At 43.8% G+C, this 24,290-nt stretch overlaps 1 protein-coding gene across 13 annotated transcripts in view; it reads right to left on the reverse strand.

The window, feature by feature from the left end:
- The window catches only part of ZBTB20 (zinc finger and BTB domain containing 20), a 492,466-nt gene that overhangs the window by 4,326 nt on the left and 463,850 nt on the right, over positions 1-24,290 (reverse strand). For all 13 annotated transcript variants that reach the window (XM_074808333.1, XM_074808323.1, XM_074808340.1 and 10 more), the window contains 2 exons: positions 22,312-22,499; positions 1,832-3,448 (listed from right to left, as the gene is read on the reverse strand). In XM_074808333.1, coding sequence (XP_074664434.1) covers positions 1,832-3,428 — 1,597 coding nt within the window. In that variant the 5' untranslated portion in view covers positions 3,429-3,448; positions 22,312-22,499. The remainder of the gene's footprint in view (positions 1-1,831; positions 3,449-22,311; positions 22,500-24,290) is intronic.

Genomic DNA, 24,290 nt, shown 5'->3' on the forward strand with positions numbered 1-24,290 from the left:
TTTTTAAACAAAACGGGTGTTGATGTTGTGTTCTACGTATTTTGACACTGTCCTGCATGACATCCTTTTCTCTAAATTGGAGAGACATGGATTTGATTGATGGACCGCTCGGTGCATAAGGAATTGGCTGGATGGTCACACTCAAAGGGTTGCAGTCAACAGCTCCATGTCCCAGTGGAGAGCAGTGAGGAGTGCTGTTCCTCAGGGCTGGGTGTTGGGACCGGCGCTGTTTAACATCTCTGTTGGTGACATGGACAGTGGGATCGAGGCACCCTCAGCAGTTTGCCGATGACACCGAGCTGTGTGGTGCCATCCAGAGGGACCTGGACAGGCTGGAGAGGTGGGACCATGCAAACCTCATGGAGTTCAACGAGGCCAAGGGCAAGGTCCTGCCCATGGGTTGGGACAATTCCAAGCACAAATACAGGCTGGGTGGATTGAGAGCAGCCCTGCCGAGAAGGACTTGGGGGTATTGTTAGATGGAAAACTGACCGTGAGCCAGCAACGTGCGCTCACAGCCCAGAAAGCCAACCAACCGTGTCCTGGGCTGCATCAAGAGAAGTATGGCCATCAGGTCGACGGAGGGGATTCTCTCCCTTTACTCCACTCTCGTGACACCCCTCCCTGCAGTGCCGTGTCCAGCTCTGGGGCCCCCAACATAAGAAGGACAAGGACCTGCTCGAGCAGGTCCAGAGGAGGCCACGAAGATGATCAGGGGGCTGGAGCAGCTCCCCTGTGAGGACAGACTGAGAGAGTTGGGGGGGTTCAGCTGGAGAAGAGAAGGCTCCGGTGAGACCTTATAGTAGCCTCCCAGTACCTAAAGGGGGCTACAGGAAAGGTGGGGAGGGACTCCTTATCAGGGGGCGTAGGGATAGGACGAGGGGTAATGGTTTTAAACTGGCAGAGGGTAGATTTAGATCAGATATAAGGAAGAAATTTCTTTCCTGCGAGGGTGGTGAGGCCCTGGCACAGGTTGCCCAGAGAAGCTGTGGCTGCCCCCTCCCTGGAAGGGTTCAAGGCCAGGTTGGACGGGGCTTTGGGCAACCTGGGCTAGTGGAAGGTGTCCCTGCCCACGGCAGGGGGTTGGGACTGGATGGTCTTTAAGGTCCCTTCTGACTCAAACCATTCTATGATTCTATGATATTTTAAATTTTTCTCATTGCGCCCTATGTTTCTGTACTCACAGCTAGTGAAACGTCTGACTTACCAAGAGACAGGGGATTACAGCAATCAGCTTCAGTGAAGTAGAGAAAAACTTTCTAAAGAAACTCCAAATTTACCTTTTTATAGGAACATGTGAGATTCAGAAAATATGTGGTGGTGTGTGTAACACCCAGGCCTGGATCTACTGCTGCAACTCCACCAGGAATGAACTTGTCCTAAGCTCAGGCCAAACATCATCACTTGAGCTTAAACCCCTGCAGCTGTAAAACTTACAGGGGGATGCCCTTTCTTAGTAGATACAGTTTCTCTTTAATCACTTACGACAATTTCCTCATGCCACTTCAACTTAATGTTGCCTGGTCAGCTTGCAGGGGAGAACAAATGGTTACCATTTCCTTGGATGGGTACAGGGCACATTTTACTCCAAGTAAAATGAGCTTGTTTCTGCACCATGCACAGTTAGGCCCCTGTAAGGGACCTATATGTTTCTGCAGGGGCCCAACTTCAATGCAGTAAGCTCGGAAAGTGTTCAGTCATACCAGCTCCCTGGATAACCTCTCCCTCCTGTTTCTGCTGGGGGCTGGCAGGTTGGGAAACTGAATCTAAGTCCATGTTTGTCAAGGACTTTTTCTGGCTTCATGTATGAGCCAAAGGGACATACTCTTACCTGTGTGTACAAACATGTGCTTGACGTAGTTCTGTTTGGCGGTGAAAGTCTTGTTACAGAGAGTGCACTCGTAAGGCTTTTTTTCGCCTTGCCCACCTGCTGTGCTGTGGCCCGCAGATGGGGCCAAGGGCTGTGGGGCTGGCAGCTGGGCAGTAAAGGTTGACAGGCCAGGCTGGGACACTGTCACAAACTGTGTCTGTTGGCCAGCTAAAGGCTGGGGCAGGCTGAAGAGAAAAGGCTTAGGGCCACTGCCAGCAGACTGTGTGGTGAAAAGGGCAGGCAGGTAGGTGTTGCCAGCTGTGCCAATGACCTGAGTGTTGCTGGTCAGAGTCAGTGGCATCCTCAAGTTGCTGGTGAGGGTTTCTGTCTGGCGTAAGTAGATCTGTGTGGTTGGCAATGGCTGGGCAACAGTTGTGTTGACAGAAGGCTGCAAAGCCCCCTTTTCGGTGCTGTTATTGACTGTGAGCACTTTGCTGTCCATTTCAACGTCATTGCTTCTCTCTGGCGAGGAAGAGTTGGCATCTACATGCTGCTGCTGCTGCTGCTGCTGCTGCGGTTGAGTGCCATCAGCAGGGACGTCATTTTGATCTGCTTGAGAAGGTTCTTGCTGCCCATCCCGGCCCAGCCCAGCCATAAACTGCTGCTCCATGGAATCGGGCTCAGTGCCGATGGAGGAACTGACTCCCGAGTCAAAACTCTCCCCTTTGGGCTCACTCTCAGTGCCTTCTGCTTGGTCAGTGTCCTCAGTGCATTCCTCAGACTCATTGCGCTCAAGGATCTGCACTCTCTGTTGGCCATAGTAGTCATAGTCATCCTCCATCTCCTGCTTAATATGGATGTTGCCCATCAGGGTTTGAATTCGGACAGGGCGCGGTTGCTTGCGGCAGTGTGTGGTCTCTGGAGTGGTGGAGAGGTACCGCTCCATCTGTTGCGACCGTTCGTGGATCCGGGTAATCCAGCTGGGGTCTTCCATGTGATGGTCCCTGGGGAGCCCCAGGGCTGTTTCGTGGTGGCTGACCACAGCTCCGCTGTAAAAGGAGCGCTCCCCACTGCCATTTTGCATGGAACAGGCATAGAGGGCCGAATAGATCCTGTCCACACTGTGCTGTGAATGGCTCTGCAGGTAGCCAGACTCTGTGTCGGTGCTCTGACCCGAGGTGCCTGATTCGGGTGTTCCCCTGGGTGTCTCCTGGCCAGAATCCTGAATCACCGGGTAGACCTCTCCCACATTTTGTGAGACAATCCTTGTGCACTCATCAATCACAGTCTTGATCTGCAGGATGCTGGCAGCTGTGAGGATTTGGAGGGCCTCCGACTGTGAGACCCGCAGCACCCCGCTGTACATGAAGTCAATGAGCTTTTGCACAGACTGGACTGACACCACCGAGGGGATCTCGATGTCGCTGTAGCCCAGCAGCAGCTTGTCCTGGAAGAAGGGGCTGCCAGCCGCCAGCACACAACGGTGGGCGCGTAGCATGCTCCCGTGGATGCGGACCGTCACGTCACAGAAGTGGCCACGGTTGCGCTGCTCGTTGAGGGTCTCGAGCACAGAATTGCTGAAGTTGTGAAGGTTGATGCTATGAATGCGCTCTGTCATCCCCTTGCAACTGATGTTACCTGTAGCAAAGCAGGTGAAAAAAAAAAAAAAAAGAACAGATTGAGTCCTGTCTTCTGCAGAGCCACAGTCAGGGCACTGGTGAAGGTGACTGCTCACTGGGTCAACAAAACAGATTATAGTGTAAAAATCACATACAAAGGCACCGATAAGAAGACATCATCTCTTTAAGGCTAGAAATAAACTTGGCTACTCATTTGCAGAAGCTCAAGTCCTGAATTTTTGGGCAAAAGCAGACAAAGACAGGTGTAGCTGCGCCTAAATTCCAACCACATTCCTGGGCCCTGGACTTCCTATCAGTTTATCTGGCTTTAAAAAGCCTAGAGCCAGCCAATTGTAAACACTGAGCACATGGATTGAAGCTGGATTTTTGGGCTGTTCAGCTGTGGAGCCATGCCAGAAAAGATCAGATTCTTACTTTAACTACCCTTTACACCAAGTTGTTAACGCAAAGAGTCCATATGAAAATGTGATTTCTATCTAGATTGGTATTTTAAGGATTTTGGATCCTGTGTTTTACAGTACAGTTACTTGTATCAAAAAAACTGGCAGTCACTTTGTAAAATCCAAATCTGGTTCAAGATTTAGGCTGTAAATGTTCTGAAATCCCACGCACAGTTTTGTCTGGGGTTGTGGTTTAGAACATTTGCTACCCAATAGTGACAAACAGTCCTCTGTAAGAATCCAAAGCAAAAAGTTAACATGAGCTGTCCCCTTCATTTTTAGCATATCCCAAGTTCTGACTGGCACCAGAATGCCATCATATAAAAACAAATGTTCTCCTGCTGTTATTTACTTGACAGAAACTGGAAAATTACAGACATTTACTCTAAGGAAGACTTTGTCTTAGTTTGGCTGAATAATCTAAATAGAAAACAGTTTAGAAAAGCACCTAACCAATTTGGGTACAGACCCAACATATGCTTCAAAATTAACTTTTACAAGTGACCAAAAAGTAAGTTTTTAACCTCTCAATCCACTTTTCCCTATCTCCATCTTGCTTGCTTCGGTTTTAATGCTTTGTCACTTCCTTTCCTGTTTTTTACTCATTTTTCATCTATTTAGATTTTGATGGGCAGAAACTATGGTTTCACCTTTTAACTACGAAGAACCAACGGCCCTTTGAGTGGTAAACAAAGAAAACATTATTATTTCTTTCTCTTAGCATTTGTAGCACATGCATCACCTTGGTTCCCAGAAAAGTACACGAAGTAATGCAAAATCACCACTAGTATTACAGACACTTTGTCTTGAATATTCCTACCAAAGCTACAACACCTCTTGCCACAATTACTTGTTGATGTGTGAGACTCCAAAAGTGAAAATTGGTAGAGAAGTGTGAGTAAATTAAACTAGCTTTTTGTCACTGTCTGTTTTAAAGAAATATACAGAGCAAATAAATGGCATTGAAAGCAGTTTCATACACGTGCCTTTTAGCCCAACAATGTCACTCTGCTCCAGCCTAAGGGGTGCTTTACATCTCATACACAGGCAGTAGAACACTACTCACTGCAATTTGCAGGAAAATGTGTCGTCCTCCCTGCTCTGCCTTTTCCTTCACATTTATCCACTCCTGGCATCCCAAGCGCCCTCTATTCTGGTGGTTCAAAGAGAAACTACTGTTGGACACAGGTGGTTATTTTAATTCTCTGAAGTAGCTGAATGATAAAAGGGAAGCACAAAGGTCAGGAACTGGAAATGCTGATGGGGCCAAGCTGTTTGGCCAAGAAGTCTGATGTTAACAGATGTAAACCAGTCAGTATCAGAAGGGTACTAATTTCCATGTGAGACTGGGATGCTCACATACCAGAAACAAGGAGGAAACCACTAACGGTATCACGGAGGTTGTGAATTACATCTGTCTTGTTCATAGGTTCTGCTGGGAAACCTGAGTTTCCTCCTCCGATGAGACTGATCATAGGACTGGAAAAACATCTTAGAGACTCGGAGACTTTCCTTCAAGGGCACTGCAACTATTATTACACAAAATAATGTAAAGAAGAGATGTATTCCCTCCTTCCAGATAGAGTAATTCTCCAGAGGCCTCCAGGGCAGTTCCGCTTCCCTTCCCAACATGTCAGATCACATGAGGATTCAAAATGTATTTACATAAAAAGTCAGAATCCTTGATCTGAAAGGAAGACAACTTGGTAAAAGCTTTGTACTCGTGGGGAAATAGAAGGGTGGAAAATTAATGATAAATAGATGACACCTCTTGTCCAGACTGCTGTAGGCCATGGCAAGTGATTGCATATTTATCTGCATCTCCCTTTGATTGGTTGCCTATCAGTATGCTAGAAATCTTCCCATCAATAAGTATTGTTCATCACTTGGTTTGACCCTAGGGCTCCCTCTTCATGCAAACATGTCTCTAAGATGTGCTTCTGGAAAAGGGAATGCTTTGTCAAATGAGGTATTTGATAATAATAAGAAATATGCAGCAGTCTAACTCAATAAACCAAAAATCCTGCCTTGCACATGCACAAGGTGGAATATTCCACACGTACCAGAGATGCAATGGACAGGTCTCTTGACTTGAGCAGGTGCATAGAAATCTACTTTGTTCCTACGCACCTTGGCAGATAAAATGAATTTTGTGAGTGGAACTCTGAAAAATGCATCCTCAGGACAACTCCTTTCAGAAAGCTGAGACTGGATGACTTCTTGGGAAAGTGAATTCAGCCACTTATCCATAAATCATGTACAGAAAGGAGGAAGGGCAAGGTTCATCTGTAAGTTTCAGCAGCCTTTCTCAGGTCCCGGCTGTGGGAAAAAAGGGTTCAGTAGCCACAATGTATTTGGTCATTAGGTAACTTGATGAAAACAGCCAGCTGGGGTTAATCAAAGCTAAAGGAAAGAGGTTTGTATGCATTTATGAGAGTGATGTGAACAGCTCTTCTATAGGAACTGATCTAGGATGCACCTTGAGGTGTAGGAACTGGTCTGAAAGTCAGTTGAGTCACTTCGTAAAAGGCATGGACTACTGCTATTGGTATAACAGAGTCTTCCCTTAAAAAAATCCTCTCCTCATTTCTTTACTTCTTCAAATGAAATTGGAACATCTATCACTTTTTCAACTGAGAAACGACTGAAATTCACTTCTTAAGGATAAAACCATAGGGGTGGGTAGAAGAAACACGTAACAAATGATAAAAAAAGTTAATACAGATTTCTTTGAGGCCACCTTCCTTGACATTCAACACCGAAAACCATACCTATCCAAAGTAAATGCAACCAAATACTTTGCAATAGTGTCAGAGCTGCTACTACATAAACCACAGCAGTATAAAAGGGCAGCTTTAACAAGTTCCAGAGATTGATCTGTAGCAAAACCCTCTGTCCCATGCAGCTCTTCTCCCTCCCTGCAGGAAACTGTATCCAGATCCAAGTTTTGTGGTTGTCCCCCACCGTATGCTGTTCTAAGCTGAAAGTCCAAAGGCAATGCTCCCCATAAAAGGTGGACTTGCCAAAGCAGGTTTGATTCTAAAGTAAATGCCATATTCTGACAAAGGCTACTAGAGCCTTGGACAAGCCAGAAAGTGTGTCAGCTCTTCACAAGACCCAGCTACACACACGCACACTCACCTACTCGTCACTGCACAGAATGCCTGGCTCGGGAAAAAGACTTCTGTCTCAGGCTCTTCTCAGGCCTGCCACTCTTTTAAACCCGAGACAGTGGGAACCTTTCTGTGAAATTCAAGTGGTCTTTGTTAAGTTCCCCCCCCTCCCTTTTTTGTCCAGTAAACATGATGTAGAGATCCCAATGGACTTATTCTGAGAAACTCCTGTAAAATGGTTTTGTCCCTTTTCTGTGAAGCAAGTTCTGATTGGAGGGGTATTCACAAACCATATAGGAAAGAATGGGTGTGAAAATGCAAAGGCCATTCTTACCCAGATGGGCAATGAATAGGCATTTGCCAGTTAAAAAAAAAAAAAAAAGAAAAAAAGAAAAAAAGAAGAAAAAAGCAGAAAAAAAAAAGAAAAGAAAAAAGCCCAGACAACTGCACAGATTATGCACATTTGCAATCCTCCTGGGATGCAATTTGAAGCTGGCATGGCATAAAGGTGAAACATATTACTGTGCAACTTGGAAAAAAGCTCCGATTGCCCATATGCAAATGTACCGATTAAACTGTCAGGCTATTCACAGAAACATGCATGGAATTCATCCTCAACTAGTAAGAAGGAGCACAACGTGGATGGGAAAGGAAAAAACTTTTGTTGTGTACTACATGACTGAGTGCTTAGATTAGTGTTTCCCTGAATCTCATCCACCCCTCCCGCTGACTTTTATGCTATGGGCATTCAAAAGAAAGTAGATTTTACCATGACAATAACAATGACAACCTCTCCAAGTACAGTACCAAAGGGGAAAGCAATGGCAGAAGGAAACAGCAGGCAGTGGACTCCTGGAAGATGCTATAGAAAATGTGGAAGTGCAGCAGTGAGGTACATCAAGCGTGGCTTGAAGGCAGTTTTCTATTTGCCAAAGCCACCATACACACACCTACATAAAGCTAGAAAAGTATGGCTCGTAAAGGTGATTTTTTTGTTTGCCAAAAACACAAAAAAAATGATCCAAGCACACGCATGATGTAGTAGAGCTACAAAGATGTATGGAATACCAAAGGTTGCAGGCCACACGCAAAGGGCTACGTTGTACATTTAAAAATGTATTTAGTAAGGTTTTTTTGTATAGCCACTAGATGTCCCTTTCTGCAAAGCCAATGCTTACAGCTTTAATGCTCGTAACTGAAAGATATCACAGAATTTGATTTTCTCTAGTGTCCTTTAAAATCACAGTATCTCAAAGCTCATTGCACAGTAATGACTTACCATTTCTAGAAACACGGTGATGATGAAACCACCACAGCTCCTGTAACTCAGCAGTAGCTCAGTGCATAGCCTTCACCTGATGCAAAACTGCCTCAGATGCTGGAATCCAAGCTCTTTTTGGAAACTTACTGTGTGGTCTTTCATGGGAGTGAACCCCAAAGGCTCTGTCTTGCTTTCATACTTACGGGGCAAAGAGAATAATCATCTTATATCCTTTAGAATTGGTAGGCTTGATGAGACAGATACAGATTGAGTTTTTGCCTCTATTTTCTGCAGTAGATTTAAAAAATTGTTTGGCAACCCACCCCACTGATACTTAGACAAGATTAACTAGAACTAGCTTGATATTATTGCCTAGTTTATCTTCCTGACAAGCTTCTCAGGCCTTGCATTGAGAAGAATACACACTTTGAGAGACAGTAGAAAAAGTTGGAGGTGGTGTACCTCATATAGCATATGGTTTCGTTATATTCTTATCATCAAAATGACAAGTGCCTCCCTCGGTCGGAGAACACCCTGGGCTAAGACAAAGATGTGGAAGTTAGGATTGGTAGGCTTTCTTCCTGCTTCTGGAGCTGTTTCTCTGTGCATCTGTAATCCAGCCACTAGTTCCTGGGAGCACCACAAACCTAAGCAACCTGCTGCTGCTGGAGACAAGCGTTCTCATCTACTCCTTACTCTCTCCCTCTACCATGCGTAGTCTGGGAAATCTCTAATCCTTGGCCACAGCCTCCTGGCTGTATCAAAGGGATGCAATAGGTTCTTCGGGCATCTAGTCTACTCCTTTCCCTTGTGGTGGGAACAATTTACCTACACTATTTCTTTAGAAAAGTGTCTAATATGTTTGCAAAAAACAACGTGAGGGATTTCCCCTCCCTCCCCAGACAGACTGTCTGCTACACGGCAAGAAAGTTTTCCTAGTATTCAACGTTGAAACCAATTACTCTTCGTTTCCTCCTGCAGACACAGAGAACTATTGACCACTTTCCTCTTTATAGCATTCTCTCATATATTGGAAAGTGCCTCATTTTTCTTCTTTAGACCTATCTTTTCTAGAAAATACAAACTCAGGTCTCCCAATCACCCTCACTGGTTATGTACTCTCCTCTTCTCACCTTCTTCTGTCTTCTATCTAGTTTGTCCTTCTTTCACTTAAAATGCAGTGTCCTAAAGTGGATAAAGTACTCTAGCTGAGTGAGGTGAATGAAACAGTTGTCTGAGACACTTCATATCTGATACTCTTTAAAGACCTTACAGAATAAATGAAACCAAGCAAAGCAAGGCCTGTTATCAAAACAAAACTCTACAGATTTTTCCTTAAGAAAGGCATGTCTCAGTAAAGAAACCTTAATTTGGAATGAAAGTCTCAACTCTTGCATAAACATGACAGTTCAGTGGAAACACAGCATTTCTATCACAACATATGAAAGCTACTATAGCCACACAATTTCCACAGGAAGTTTTCTCATTTCCATACATTAGTGTCTCCTGTTCCAAACTTAGCACCATAACCATGGGTGCTTTCTTCAGCTCCGATGACCTGATTTATCCCTAGTGATCAAGTTTTATTTTCTGTTGTTCTCAAGTTAGTTACTCTAAATAAAACTGGATTAACAGAGCAAAAATTCATACCCAGTGTTTCCATACACAAAATTAGTCCTGCATCAGGTTCCAACTCTCTGGGACCAAATTTAGTAGAGCAACATTTTTTCCACTCAAGCGAGTGACTTGAATTCAAATCCCGAAAACCTGGTAGTGCCTGAGTGCTCGGTATATCTCAGTGATGCTAGAGAGGCTGATTTAGCCAGTCCTGCTCAGACTGATTCTCCTGAATATTTGGTCTCATTCTGAGCAGGGGCCTGCAAGAGGAAAAGCTTGTATGGAGTTTCAGGAACACAGAAGAACATTTGTATCCTCAGCAGGAGATCTGACCAGGAGCAGCCCTTGCTTTCTGTTGCTTTAAAGGTTTGCTGGAGTTTTCACCCAATCATCTGCTTGAACATCTTGAAAATCAGTATCTCCTTCTATAATATCTATCCAAAACAAACACCAGATGACACTACACGAATTGCCCTAACCCTACCAGATTGTTGTTAGAATCAAAATATGTAGCAGTCTACATTTAACAGGAAGTACTGTATTTTTACCAGCACAACATCTATTAATGTGTCAGTAATATACTCTATGGAAGAAAGAATCACTGCGTTCTGAAAGCTGTCAAACTTCTCTAAATTTCATAGTCTAATAACTACGTCTATTTGAAAGACAGAAATGCACGCACACACAAACACAACCTTATTCTTCAAGGAGCAAACACATAAATTAGGTGGCTAATAAGAAAGAGTGCTTAAACTTTGTTCAGGAGGCAGGCTTTTTCTGCAGCCTGGAGAATGTTCAGCAAATTTCCTATGGATGATGTATTCAGCTAATTGCCCTGTCCTTTTTAGCATTTACCTAATGATGAGATAACCTTTTTACAGAAAACTGAAGACTAAACCATAGGTGTTCTGTACATAAAATCGCTTCTTTATCCAGTGGGCATAAATTGCCAATGTCAAGCATAAAAGCCTCTATTTCAGCCTACACACTTGGGCAGCAGGCAGTGAATCACCTTCTTATGCTTTGCCTGAAAGACTGCGGGAGGAATCCGCCAGTACTAACCCTGTTTGCTCCACAATCCGCAGGTGGCAATGTCTGTGCCTCAGTTTGCTTAACATGTAGAACAAGGACAGCATCACACATCCGATTCTGCAGAAGTACTGCCTGCCTTAAGTAATCTTAACAAATTGTTTTGCATTCCTCGGATAAAGAACACTACAGAGAGACCAAGAATTAACTCCATAGGTCTCCTCAAATTTTGTTCTCCAGGCTAACAAATATGAAACTTTCTCTCACGCTACTACTCTAGTGTCTTGATTCCTTCATATCTCTTTACGGTGAGCATCCTGCTTACAGCTGCAAAACACCAGGTAAAAACCAGCTTCAATTCACAGCAGTCTGGTGATCAAGGGCTTCAAACTGTTACAGCACATTCAGCTATTTTTAAGTTAAAGAAATACTCCATTTTTAGCTAGGGTATTTACTTTTCCCACTTTCACTCCAGTTTGCATTCTTGCTATTTTAGGAACTCCAAAGATACTTTTGAGTAAAGAAGGTATCCTCAAAAGCCATTTTTATTCCCAGGCACATATTTGGGGTCCAGTCCAATATACCTCCACTGTAAACACCGCCACAAATACACGCACTCTGCTTCTTTCAGCTCCTCGCTCAGCCCTTGTCTGCAGACCCTCTGCTGCTACAGCCACGCCATCATATCCCCTAGCATAGACACGGACTACATCGATGGGGGATGCTTCTCCTGTAGGTATCTACAACACCTCCAAGCGACATATACTACGTTAACGGAAGAACCACGGAAGCTGTTGTCACGGCTGCATTAACAGGGATTTCAACAGGCTGGGCATATCTTTACAAGGGTGTTAATTCCTGTACCCCAGCCAGCTGTAGCCTATTTACGTCACCAAAAGATAGGATCACCAAATAGTATTTTAATGCTCTTTTTTAAAACGTGAAAGGAGAAAACTGTTTGTACAACTGCCCTCTTGTAATTGGAAGCAGAGAAAACAACGTGGCCACATGATGGCACCATTTGCTAGGAAGAGAGACGAGGCTGTGCTCATCCCTTCTTCAGTAGGCAACATTTTCATGTTCTACTTGTTTCAACCGTGCTCGCTTGTTCCCAGAGAGCACATGCACGACCCTGCCAAACCCCAGCCCGGCCCAACTGTTTTAATTGCCTATAAGTTTGGTTCTTTAAAAATCTAGGTGCATTTATCACTGGTTTTCCTTTGCAGTGCCAGGTTACTCACGGGGCATGCTGCACTAACGGACCCGCATCAGGAGAGCCACCCAACAGGGAAGAGATGAGACAGGCCAGCAACACCAGTGAAGTTATAGTGTGAACCCTCCCCACTCAAACAAAGAATAGGGGGAAGCTTCTTGGAAAAAAATAAAGGAATAAACTTTTTTGAAAATGTAGGCAAAGTGATGTATTTTGCTATTCTATAGTCCTGATTAAAAATTTACTGGTCATTAAGAATACCTTCACCTGCTGCAAGGGCTTTTGCTTCAATCTTAATAGTGTATTTCAGACTGAATACTGGTAAGGAAAGTGAACAGGAATTGATTTTGCTCATCTTGCTGTGGTGGACTATATAAACTTATATCCTCTCTCAGAAGCACTGTTTAGGGAGGAGAAGGGTCTGGGGTTGGAGGTGGGAGCTGAGTCTGAAGGAGGACTGAATTAGAAGGATAATAGGTGCAAATATATTAAAACATGTCTCCAAAAGAGACAATTGCTATTCCATGAACTCTTTCACGTTTGCCCTGTATTGTTAGGTTTTTTCCCCCAGACAGAAAGACAACGAGGAAAAGCTTATCAGTTTGAGTGTGGTTAAATACAGTAAGCCTGAAAGCCTGTGGGCTTTGGTTAAAAGGAAAATATAGATTAAAACCTCTTAAGATAATTACCTGTTTAGAAGGTTTCTATTCAGGCTAGAGTCCTCTACAGGGAGTGTTTGTAGCAGTCTGTTAGGAAAAGGGTGCAGGCAGAAATGGTTGACTTTTGTGGGAGAGCTGTTGCCTGTGGAGGAGCACTGCTTATACCCTCCACGTTTCGAGAGAAAGGCCTTTCAATGTAGGAGATTTTGTTCTTGTCACAGAACTACTGTTTGATCGGAGAAACAAGGAACGGACAAACAACTGCAAATGCCAGTTCTCAGGGCTGGGAAAAGGATTATTTTATCTCTTCCAGTGGCTGTATCTCAGCCCTGAGCAGAGGAAAGCTATCACATGAAAATGCTAGATTTTATTTGGTTATTTTTTCCATTTATCTTTTTTATCTACTAGTGAAAGAGTAATTGTTAACTAGTGTAACTGGGTGCTCTGGTGAATATTTCAACTTAGAAATATCGTGAGACAGATATTCATACTGTTTTGGACTGTGGCTTCTTTATTTTGAGTTTATGGGATGAATGTTCAGGCCTGCTTACAATTCAGATTTAAATATCAGTGTGAAACAGCACATGCTCATGTCAACAACGCTGAAGGCCACAGGGAAAATTTCTGTTCTCAGCGAGACCTCTGTAATCCCTGGGAGCAGACTTATTTCCAAAATCACCTACTTAGTTTTGATAGGAAGATAAATGTATGGCAGAACACTTTAATAAATGAAGGCAATAAACAAGAACACAGCATTCATGGGTGGCTTGATATCATCAGATGGATCTGTAGCATTAAATGTACATTGTCAGTTCCAGTGCTTTTTTTTTCCCTCCCCCAAGGGAAAAGGCCCTGGAATTACATGTATACACAAGCACACAGACACCAACAGGTGATACTAATACAGTGCATGAGAGTTATTTCTCAGGTCTGCCTTCAGGCGCATTCTACCCTCTACTCAGCCAAAAACATTAGAGATAGCATCTGGGAGTTTTATTTTTGAATACAGAGAATATGCCCTGTTTTGAAATGCTGCACAGGATCAAAGCACAAGGTATTTTTGTTAAAGTTGACATGGTTGTACACACAGGCATGAAGCTGTGGGGAGAAGTCCCTTGCTCTGTTTTTATTTCCTCTATCATCCCCCTTTTCACACAAAAATTGCTACTTTGTGGTTTTTTCCCTATCTAATGTCAATAAATTACACGTTATCACTCCTATCACCTAGTTATAAAGAGCCTTTCAAGATTTTTAATAGATGCACAATATTGCTACACTTACATTTTCACTGGTTAAGAACTCAAAAATAGCTGTTGTGAGATTACTCTTAATTTATACTACTTCTCTCTTGTGGGCTTTCAAGAAGAAGCATTTCACCACATGTCACAGATTGATACAGAGTATATATTGCACATCCCAGCCGGGGAGAGATCCTTTCAGTGTTTAACACAACAAAGCTGGGATGAGTAGGGGTTCTAGGATTTGTTTATCTTTTTTTTCATAGGCACAGTTAATTCCTCAAGGAGCTATTTGTGCTGACAGATTAACTAGAGATCTTGAATTCTCTTTGTATTCCAGGTCCTGAGTGGTAGATACATAAGACTAGATCTCGTGTTATTTTAGCCTTGTAAATGACTCCACGGACAATGAAAACAGTCACAGAAAACATAAATGAAAAGATGGTGCAACGGCATTCCCTCTAGAAACAATAATAATTGGCGTCCTCGGGAACCCAAACGCACAGTGCCAGCCAGAACATGTCCCTGTGGTCCGTCGGGCACCAGGCTGCGAGGCAAATACCCTGATGCAAATGAAGGAGTTCAGTGGCACTCTGATGGCTTACAACTGACTTTCACCTATGGAGTAGATCAAACAACCACATTTCTTGTGGAAATACAGTGATTTCCCTCCACAACATCCCCCAGCACACTTTATAAACATTAGTAGGCAGAATTAAACAGCACCTTGGTTTTATGTTTCAGGTTCTCTCCCACTACCATGTTAAAGCTTCACTTCAAAAATGTTTTGGTTTTCTCTCATTTGAATACTGCTCTTGCCCTACCTTGTTCTAAAGTTATTGAGTGGGATCACAGCACAAAGATTGCATGGCTACTCTACCATAGGTAAACAAGAGAAAAGAGGAGAAAGTGGTTACGGAAGCTTAAATGAAGAGAGCAAAAAGCTCCAATGCTACACAGATCGCAGTGGTGAAAAGGAACAGAAGGTGACCAAGTCTGTTTTCACATCTGTAACTTTGGAGTTGCGTAGTTGCCACAAAGCAGACAACTAATGCACCAGTCAACGTTTCTCAAAGCATGGAAGGTGTCCCCCTGTAGCACTCAAAGGACTAACTAAGAGCGGTAAGCACTGAGTTATGCAGGGTTAGAACAGCACGCAGCAGGACAAAAGGAGAGTTAGATGTAGCTGCTGTAGTTTCTTTCAAGTAAGAGTCACCTGTCAAACACTGGAAAATCTTCTGTGTTTGACTCTGCTACGTGAAGTGTCTCTCTGCAGACCACATTAGGGGAATGGTACATTTGGTTTAGTCTTCTCAGCCGGTTAGGACAGAGGAGATGACAGCAGTAGCATGTGTGGTTAAGACATGAAATAACAATGATTGGCATGACTATGTTTGACATCCTTCAAGCAGATCATATAAAGTGGCAGTTTCGGTATGGGCAACTTCAGGAGGAACAACTATTAAAAAGAATAAAAGAAGAGGAAGTTAAGTCAGAAAGAGTCTGAAAGGAAACGATGAGGAATTAAAATCCATAAGATCAGCAGGGAGGTGGCTGTAATAATACTTGATTAGAGTCTATATGCATATCCAAGGACAACAATAAAAAAATAAGGAAGTAGAAAACGCTTCAATGGTTAAATAACAAGGTATAAGAGTTCATTAAAGCTGAAAATGTATCCTTCCAAACATGGAAATCATGCCCAAGTGACACTAATAGAACTGAGCACTGTAGCAAGCTAGATGTAAAACAAAGATTAGGTAGGGTGAAGAGGAAATTTAAAGAAAAAACCACTAAAGGCATAAAGACAAATACTGTAATAAAACATTATTTAAACCCATCAGACAGAGAAAGCTTACAAGGCAATGACTGGTACCCAAGAAGTGCTGTAGATTATGTGGATTGATAGATTAAGTAGGCAAGTAGTAGACTCAGTGGCTTAGCTAGACTACTGATCTATGAAGGCAGTAAAGGTAATCAAAGAGGTTACAGAAATTCTGCAGTGGAATTGACATTATTGCTTTAATTTTCAGAATGGAAGAAGCTAAGCTAGCTCAAGGGGGAGAAGAGGAAAGCACTGCTCTGGGAATTGTTACTAAAAAAACCCCCAAACCACGTACAAAAACAAGCAAACAAACAAATCCCAAACAACAAAAGAGTACCAGAACATCTTAATACATTGAACAGTGATAGATAGTTGTATAGTATTTATCAGTCACTCATTTCACAAGTGAAGCAGTTGAAATGCTCATCCAATATACAAGGGAAACATTTACTAGAAGACTCACAACTTAAAGAACGGTGATAAAAATCTATGGGGGGCAGAGTCTGACGACAGGAACAGGTAAACTCAGGCTGCAGATACCTTACTGGACAGTTACAGTATGTCTCAGTGGCTGCAGCATGACTTACAAACAGAAATATCACGGTATTATCAACTCAGTCACGTCAATATCTTAAGAATGGAAGCTATGGAATTGTAAAGAGCAGTTTTTTATCCATTTCCCTGGTACTTAGCGAGAATAGATACACTGAGGATATATCTTCAAGTTTTCCCCTGAAATCATGAAAGCTAGAAACTTGCACGGCCGTTTTAAACCAAAGCTGAAATTATGCATGTTATCACTAGGAGTTCTCTAAATGGAGAGCGGTAAGAAAAGCACTGAATACCACGAGAATTGACAACCTAGCATCAAGCCAGTATTGCAAGGTCATCAAATAAGAGAATCAACATTTAGGATAATTAGACAAATTTTCAAAAGCATCTATGTGTTATAAATGTGATTGATGCATCAGTGAAACTTAGGCTCCACGGTTGCTTCTGAAAACATACTCACTGACTTCCTAACTAAAGTACCATATGCTATTAGTCATTTCTCATGAGAAGAAAAGCCCGAGAGACCAACCTGACAAAACTCACTTAGTGTACTGATTAGGAATATAGAGACCAGTTCCTATCAGTAGTACAACATTTTACACCGTCAATTTTTCAGTGTATTGTGATGGCTTTTTTAACAGAGGCAGGGTGAGCTCAGCTTACAGTTTACAACTGTACTTGTACTTAGTTCTGTCTCTACACAATTCAAGTAACATATATCTGCTTCTATGAAAACACAAGTCATTCCTGGCTGATATTTCTTTTATAATCTTACAAAGAGAAATATAAACATACAGGACTTAGAAACCACTTATGACTGTTAAAAAGAGAAGCATTTACGAAACAAAATTTCAAATGTTCTGCAAGACAGAAGTATAAGTAAGTGTCACGACATCAGTATTTGAGAGCTATCAGTGTCCTTGCTTTCAGTTTAGTTTGCTACAGAAAAGGCCTGTATCATTATTATATCATCTAAAATAGATATCTAAACATACATCATTTCTTAGGTCACCAAAAACAACCTAAAAATATTCAGCACTAGCTAACACATACCATACATAGACTAGCAAAAATACAGATGCAATGACTATTGACATACTGCCTGACCCTGAAAACAAGGAAGCTGGTAGAATCAGGGCTCCCCTCCTCCCCTCTAGAGTGGAGATCATTCGAAAGCTCCAGAGCAGCTCCTAGGGAATCGCAGCCACAGAGGCAGAGGGAAGACCATAAGGGCACGCAACCGTCCTCTTCCTACCACAGAACCTCAAAGAGAAACACAGGACACCTAAAACGTAAAGATGAGGCCAAACAATCTTCAGATCCATCTAGCCTCCATATTTGCCCCAGGCAAGTCAAACTTGTTGATTCATGGGAAGGGAATGGTGGGTTCCTCTAGCTACTCAGGAAAATGAAAACCCAGAGTTTCCACATCCACTCTCAATGCTCTGTGGAGTTCAGGAAGCTTGTGAGGTTCCCTCTCTGCCTTTCCCCATTGTGCTGGAAGGCTATCAAGCTACAAAAATTAGAACTTAGAAGGAGAAAAAGAAAACAGACCGCCTCAAAGTTCCCATCCTGTGAAAGCTAAAAAATGCTGGAATTGGGCCAAGACAGCCACGTCACTTGAGCATGTATGGACAAAAGGTTCAGATGTGGCCCATCACCAACACTGTTTATAAAGTGCATTCTATTTAATGCATAAAAACACCCCGGTCCCTTGCTAAAACAAAGCTTTAGAAAGTCCTCCCCCATCTCAACGTCTTGCCAATGATTGTTTCATGGGTTTTTCAAAAATTAGCCGTGCCTCACTTTCCTTCTCAACTTTCATTCCCCACCAGAACCTCGGGTCTCTGCAAGAATTCTGTGTTCTCTAAAATCATAAAAATTGCTTCAGCGGTTTTTCCAATGATTGTACAACCTGCCTCTCAGTCCCATGGAAACTCTTTGCAAAGATGTTGCTTTTCCCTTGTCTGGAACAAATTCCATCACAGATGGACCATCCAGTGTCTAAGAATAACTCTTTTAACTATCAATAGAGACAAAGAGATTCAGTTGCACTATTCCCGTGGGATTCCTTTGAGTTTGGACACATCTGTTAAGATGCATACATCAGAGCTTGAATGAAGTTTTTGTCTGATTGTATCTCTGAGAACTCGTGAAAGTTTCTGCCAAAATGATCTTATCTCTTGGCACTTGTAAAACATATATAGTTATAGATGCTTTCTGGAGGGCTCCTGAAGCGGCCTGTCCAGACCAAATCAGTTTAAATACAGCCAAGTTCTGATGACTTCCCTCCCTCTCAGCAAAATCTTTAGAAGCTTTACCTGAGGCAGTTCAGCCTTTGAACTAGGACCCTACCAACTTCATGCATTCTCTATCCATAAGCAAGAAAGTATGTGGAAAACTGCAAATAGCACCAATCTCATATGCTTTCCTTCTTTGTAACCTTTCCAGAACCTGTCCCTCCATGCTTGTCCTTGTAGCTTTTTGCACAAACACCTTTCTTCTGGGTAAGCAGCTACATCTGTTTGTGACAGCTGAGTAGCTAGAGGTATAACTCATTTGGAGCTCTATCAGCTCACTTATGACTTAATTCCAAATTAGTTCAAAGTGGTGCTTTTTTTCTGCCAAGTCCTACATGAAAACAGTTACCTCAGGAAGCACCTCTTCCTCTAACTTGTTTCTCCAGTTGTATTGCGTGAGCTAGCATTTCCCAAGACCGAAAGAGATGGGAGCTGGACACAACGCATCCCAGGTTCTGGCTTTTGCTTCAAGGATTCATCTGCGCTGGAAATATATCATAACGTTCAAATCCAGAAATCTAGGACCCAGACCTACAAGGGTCAGAAGTAATGCGATTTCATTGGGAATAAGTGGCACCAGAAACAGCATGTCGAATGTACCACACTACAGAATTAAGCCCTAAATTAAGTTATATATCACATATGACTTTACCCAGATTTTTTTGCTAAGTACTCATTTCAGGAAGACTGGCATTCAGACTATTGCTTAGGCTTTCTTCACCTCTGCCTTTTACAGCTGAGGAGCAGATGGCTATCATAGAGCTTTTATTTCTTATGCTTGGAAAAAGTATTTTGAACTGAATCATTCCAAAAGCACCCTGATTTTTTAAAGTAGATTGGTTTCTGAATATTTCTCATAATAAATATGTGGTGGTGTTTTCTGCCAAGCACTAGTGACTGTGCATGCAAAATGGTCAGTGAAGATTTCAAACTGATTTGAATAGGTGGCCCATAAAATCCAAGTCTTTTTTCCAGATACATGAATGAGGGTTTATGGAACCATCTGTGTACATCAGTGCATTTTTCCAAGAATTGATAAACCCTACCATGCTGACTCTTTCTGGGTTTTTCTGGTATTTTTAATGAAAATTCCTCTCAAACTTCCTGTCTAATCCTAGTTTTTAAGTATTTTTAATTTACTTACCATCCATTAGAAAACTCCCCACCAGAATGAAGAATGCCCTTTGACAATGAAATATAATGTGCTCAGCTGTGGTCTGGGCAAGGGAGGAGAAGCAATGCTGCTGGCCCAAAGAAGTAAAGCATCACCACAGGCCCCCGAGTTGAGAGGAGGGGAAGAGAAGGATAAAGGGAGGGATTCTAGGGCAGGGGGAAAGAATCAGTCCAAAACTCAGGGGAGGCAAGAGGTGAGGAGGAGTTTGTAATGACAGGGAAGCCCATTTTTAAATGTTGAGAGCCACAAATATTAACCTCTTGGGTCAGTGAATGTATTCCAGCACTAAAGACTGAGGCAATATTAAAAAAATACCACATAACACGGGATATGGCTGTAGTAAACATGCAGTAAATATTCATCATGCTTCATTTTTAGTTCATGTGAGAAATTGGCATAGCTATTTTGCAAGCGCACGCCAAACACTAATGATATGCATACTGCCCCAAACAAATACAGCCTGATAAAGGCTATAACCCATCATAAATAACGGGAGTTTGTCCATTGGTTTCAAAGCACATGGAATCAACTAACAGAGGTCAACACCACAAGACGTCTTACCATTTCTTGAATTTTTGCAGGACTCTAACTGTATTTTGGGAACTAAATTTCAACAGTTCCTGAGCTAGGACAATATTAATGCTGAAATTAGTATTAAACTTCTTTTCCAGAAAACCCAACTTGAGTAAAAGGAGCATCTAACCTGGGATTGTAGTTTATTCACGCTGCTATCGTGAATTTAGTAGGAATGGAAGGTGATTTGGAGACATTAAAAACTCTGGGGTCTAAAAGACTCTGTTTGTCCACAGAACAGGTAGAGCATGAAGAGCTGCAGGCTCCACCTCCTCCTACTGCCCTCTGCCAATATTCCTCACCCCTGAACTTGGCCACCCCAGAAAGCAAAAGCAGGAGTTCATTCTCCAAGTTCCATACAACCCCTGCTGGCCTCTGTCCTAAGGTTGCTTTCATGGGTTTCCATTTGTACTGTCAAAAAACATCAGTGTGAGGTTTCAAATCCCATTTACTGATGAACTCTTTCATCTTTGTGAATGGGATAAAGAGATTCTTTGTTTGAAAACAGGGATTATTTTTTCTTGTTGTTCTGCTCATTTTTTGCATCTCTTCACAAGCTTTTTGTTTTCAGAAAACATTACAAGACAAAACTGTACCCCAGTTTTAACAAAGAGCCTGACATCTCCAATTTGAAGAGAATTCTTGTACATACTAAATTGCATGCTGCCTGCTGCTCAATTGTTTCACATCTCTTTCTTCTCCCCAAATCACCAGGTGAGATTTAGGAAAGTCTCCCCAATGTTTACCAGCTCTATTAAAATCAAGATCTCTAGAAGAAGCTCATAATGAATAAAGTCAGAAGCCAACAGGAATGAATTGCAGCTAAAGTGATTTTGATAGTGATGATCCTTATAACCCGGCTGCTTCCAAGCATGGCCCTGAGGCTGGATTTTTAAATTAAAAAAAGAAAAGGATATACATACTTTTTAATCTGATTTTTTATTGTCATGCCCTGATTTTTTTTATAGGCCTTTGCAAAGTCTGGTTGGCTTCTGAGCTCTTGAAACCTGGTGTCATCATCTTTCTTTCTCCTTTTTTTCCCCCTTGTAAATTTTACAACATCCTAAAACCACCACAGAAGAGGTAAACTACATATTCTACAACTAGTGAATGATGAGGTTCACATCACCCTGCACGTTCTTGCCCAAGAGACTGTTAGGGAGGGACCACTGTGAAATGACAATGTTTTGAAGAGCTGACAGGGTAAGTTCTGACTTTCCAAAATCCAGTTTTAATCATTCCCTCCCTTATTTTTGTATTTTTTGGCAAAATGGAAAAGAACGTTTTTAACAGGCCAATTAACCCATGCTGAGTAATCTGAAAGTGAATGCACTCAAAACAAGGGCCTTAAACTGGTACAACCACGCAGGTCTACAAAGATTTTCCAGACTCTCACAGACTGATCCTCTCCACAAAACACTCCCCCCTTTCTTCGTGGAAATCCTTTACAATCCTGGTTGTCGAAGCGAGACACTTGCTTTCTCCCACCGTAATACAGCACAAGCTAAAAATTCCCAGTCAGTAGATATGCTTGGGTAATGAGAAGCATGTGACTACCTGGAGAGGAATTCCTACAGCTCTAGTTGGAAAGAGACACGCTTGAGGGGTCTTCCCTTTTTAATTCATAAGAAGCAGCAACCTGACCCGACAACATGCTCTCAGCTTCCTCTGGCTGATTGCATTATCATGACCTTAACACAAAACGCTCTGTTCCAGTGGTAACTCCCAAAGATGGGAAAAGGTAAGCCCTGAGGAAGTCATGCTCGTGCCATAACGGAAAGAGCATCCAACTGGAAAACCTGGTCCGCAGTAAAGAGCGTGTTTTCAAGAACCCCGGCGCAACCCAGCAGTGTGTTGGTGTACTCACAATCAGATGACCCTGTGTGTGCGTGCAGGTTTGTTGGTGAATGTGGTGAGTGGATGAGGGCCGGGCTCAGAGACAGAACAGCTTCAAGGTTCAGGCAGGGAAGGCCCGGCTTGGCGCTGCATGCACCCGTCTGAGTAATCTCATTCTCCTCAGACGCCTTCTGGTTTTCAGCTGTCTTGGGTTTCTTCCTGAAAATAAACAAAGAGACCTTTGAAGGGACTGACTGCATATTTGGGAAAAGGCATTTTTAGAATCTGTTAAAGATAACTTTCTTCCCCCTTACCACCCCCCTCTCTCATCTCTTTTCCCTTACAGGGAAGGAGGCAGAGAAGACTCTCCTCCATGCTTCTTGTTTGGAAACAAGCTGCTCCTTGTTTTGACTCTGATGCAATGGCCCTGAGACTGTGTTACAGCAAATAGGCCAAGCATGAAGCTCCTCATTCTGCCCCTACTGATGACATATAAAATGAAACTCGTCCCAGTGGTTTAGACAGTCGGAGCTACATTTGACAAATATTAACCAAGGCTGTAGCATTCTGAATAGAGAGAGTTATACAGAAATGTAATAGAATTGTCTGAAAAGCAAACAAATATGCAAGTTCAGAATGAATCAGTGCAGAGACTTGTTTCGTAGGGAAAAGCACTGAAGTAATTTTGAGATGCAGAGGCCATCTAAGTAAAGCATGAAGATTTGGATCCTGGAAGAACAGGCTATGAGCACAGTGCATGCGAGCTCTCAACGCGTCCCTCCATCCAGGACCTCTGAGCATTTTGTAAACACAAGGAATCAAGCCTCACATTAAGCAGGTAGGGAATCACCACCTCTGTTCACAGACGGAGAAACTGAGGCACAAAGAGAAGTAGCGGGCTTCGAATGTCGCAGCGAGCACTCAACACGGGGAGGCAAGCACCCACATTTCACTGTTTCCCCTCTGTTTTACAGATGAAGGCACTCCCTCCTCTGCTCTCCGAGGCAGGTAGCCGCCCAGCCAGCTCAGGCCACAGCCTCCAGCCGGGCTGCCCTGACCCAGGCCGTGGCCATGGTGGTGCCCGGGTAAACCTCCAGCAGCTCCCGCTGTGCACCGGGGGGGCCATGGTCACACTTGCAAGCGAGCAGCAGGAGCCGGGGAGGCCGAAGCCGTCCAAATAAAACGCCGTTATCTCCCGCTGGCACCCGAGGCGCGAGCAGTGGTCTGTCGCCCCACGACCAGGCCCCTCTCCAGGCGGCACCTCGCACCGCTGGGTGACCATGGTTTTGGGGTAGCGTCTGGCCCGAGCGAGGGTCGTCCCAGAGCATGGAGGTGCCGCTGGAGCCAAGGCCGCCCTGCCCCGCGTCCGCCCGGGCCCCACGCGTGTGGTCCTGGCTCCCCGTCTGCTGGCAAAGCCCCTTTCGACAGGGACGGACTCTTCCCCCTGAAGGGCCAAGGCGGGAGCTCCTTCTCCCCACACGCACCCCACCTAGTGCAGCGCGCGGCTGACGCGCCACAACATGATTTTTGAGGACTGGGTTGGCCTCTCAGTTTTTAAGCAACTCGATCTTACAGCAAGAAAAGCCTCATTCCCGCGGGGGCGTGGGGGGACAAGAAGGAGTGAGGGGGCCGGCCACCGGGCAGGGGAGAGCAGAGCCCCTGGCCCCGGGCGGTTACATAAAAGCATTATGTAAGGGCGGCACGCCCGGCCGGGGCAGGGCCGGGACCCGGCGCCATTTCCCGGCGGCCGCCGTCGGGGGGCAGCAGCCGCCTGGGCCCGGCCCGGCCTGGCCGCCCACCCCGGGCAGCGGCCCTGCTCGCGAGGTGCCTCCTCGGCCGGGACGTGAAAGTTCAGGGAGAGGAGGGATGAAAAATTGTAATTATAATAAGTTTAACGGACCCAAAAGAAATAAAACAAATCCTCCCCCCCTCCCCGCAAAGGCCCCGCAGGAGGTGCTGGGCCCAGTCGGCCGCTGGCACCTGCCTGGGGCTGCCCGGTGCTGAAGGGAT

The sequence above is a fragment of the Strix aluco genome, chromosome 2 (assembly GCF_031877795.1).
Source record: "Strix aluco isolate bStrAlu1 chromosome 2, bStrAlu1.hap1, whole genome shotgun sequence".
Classification (NCBI taxonomy): domain Eukaryota; kingdom Metazoa; phylum Chordata; class Aves; order Strigiformes; family Strigidae; genus Strix; species Strix aluco.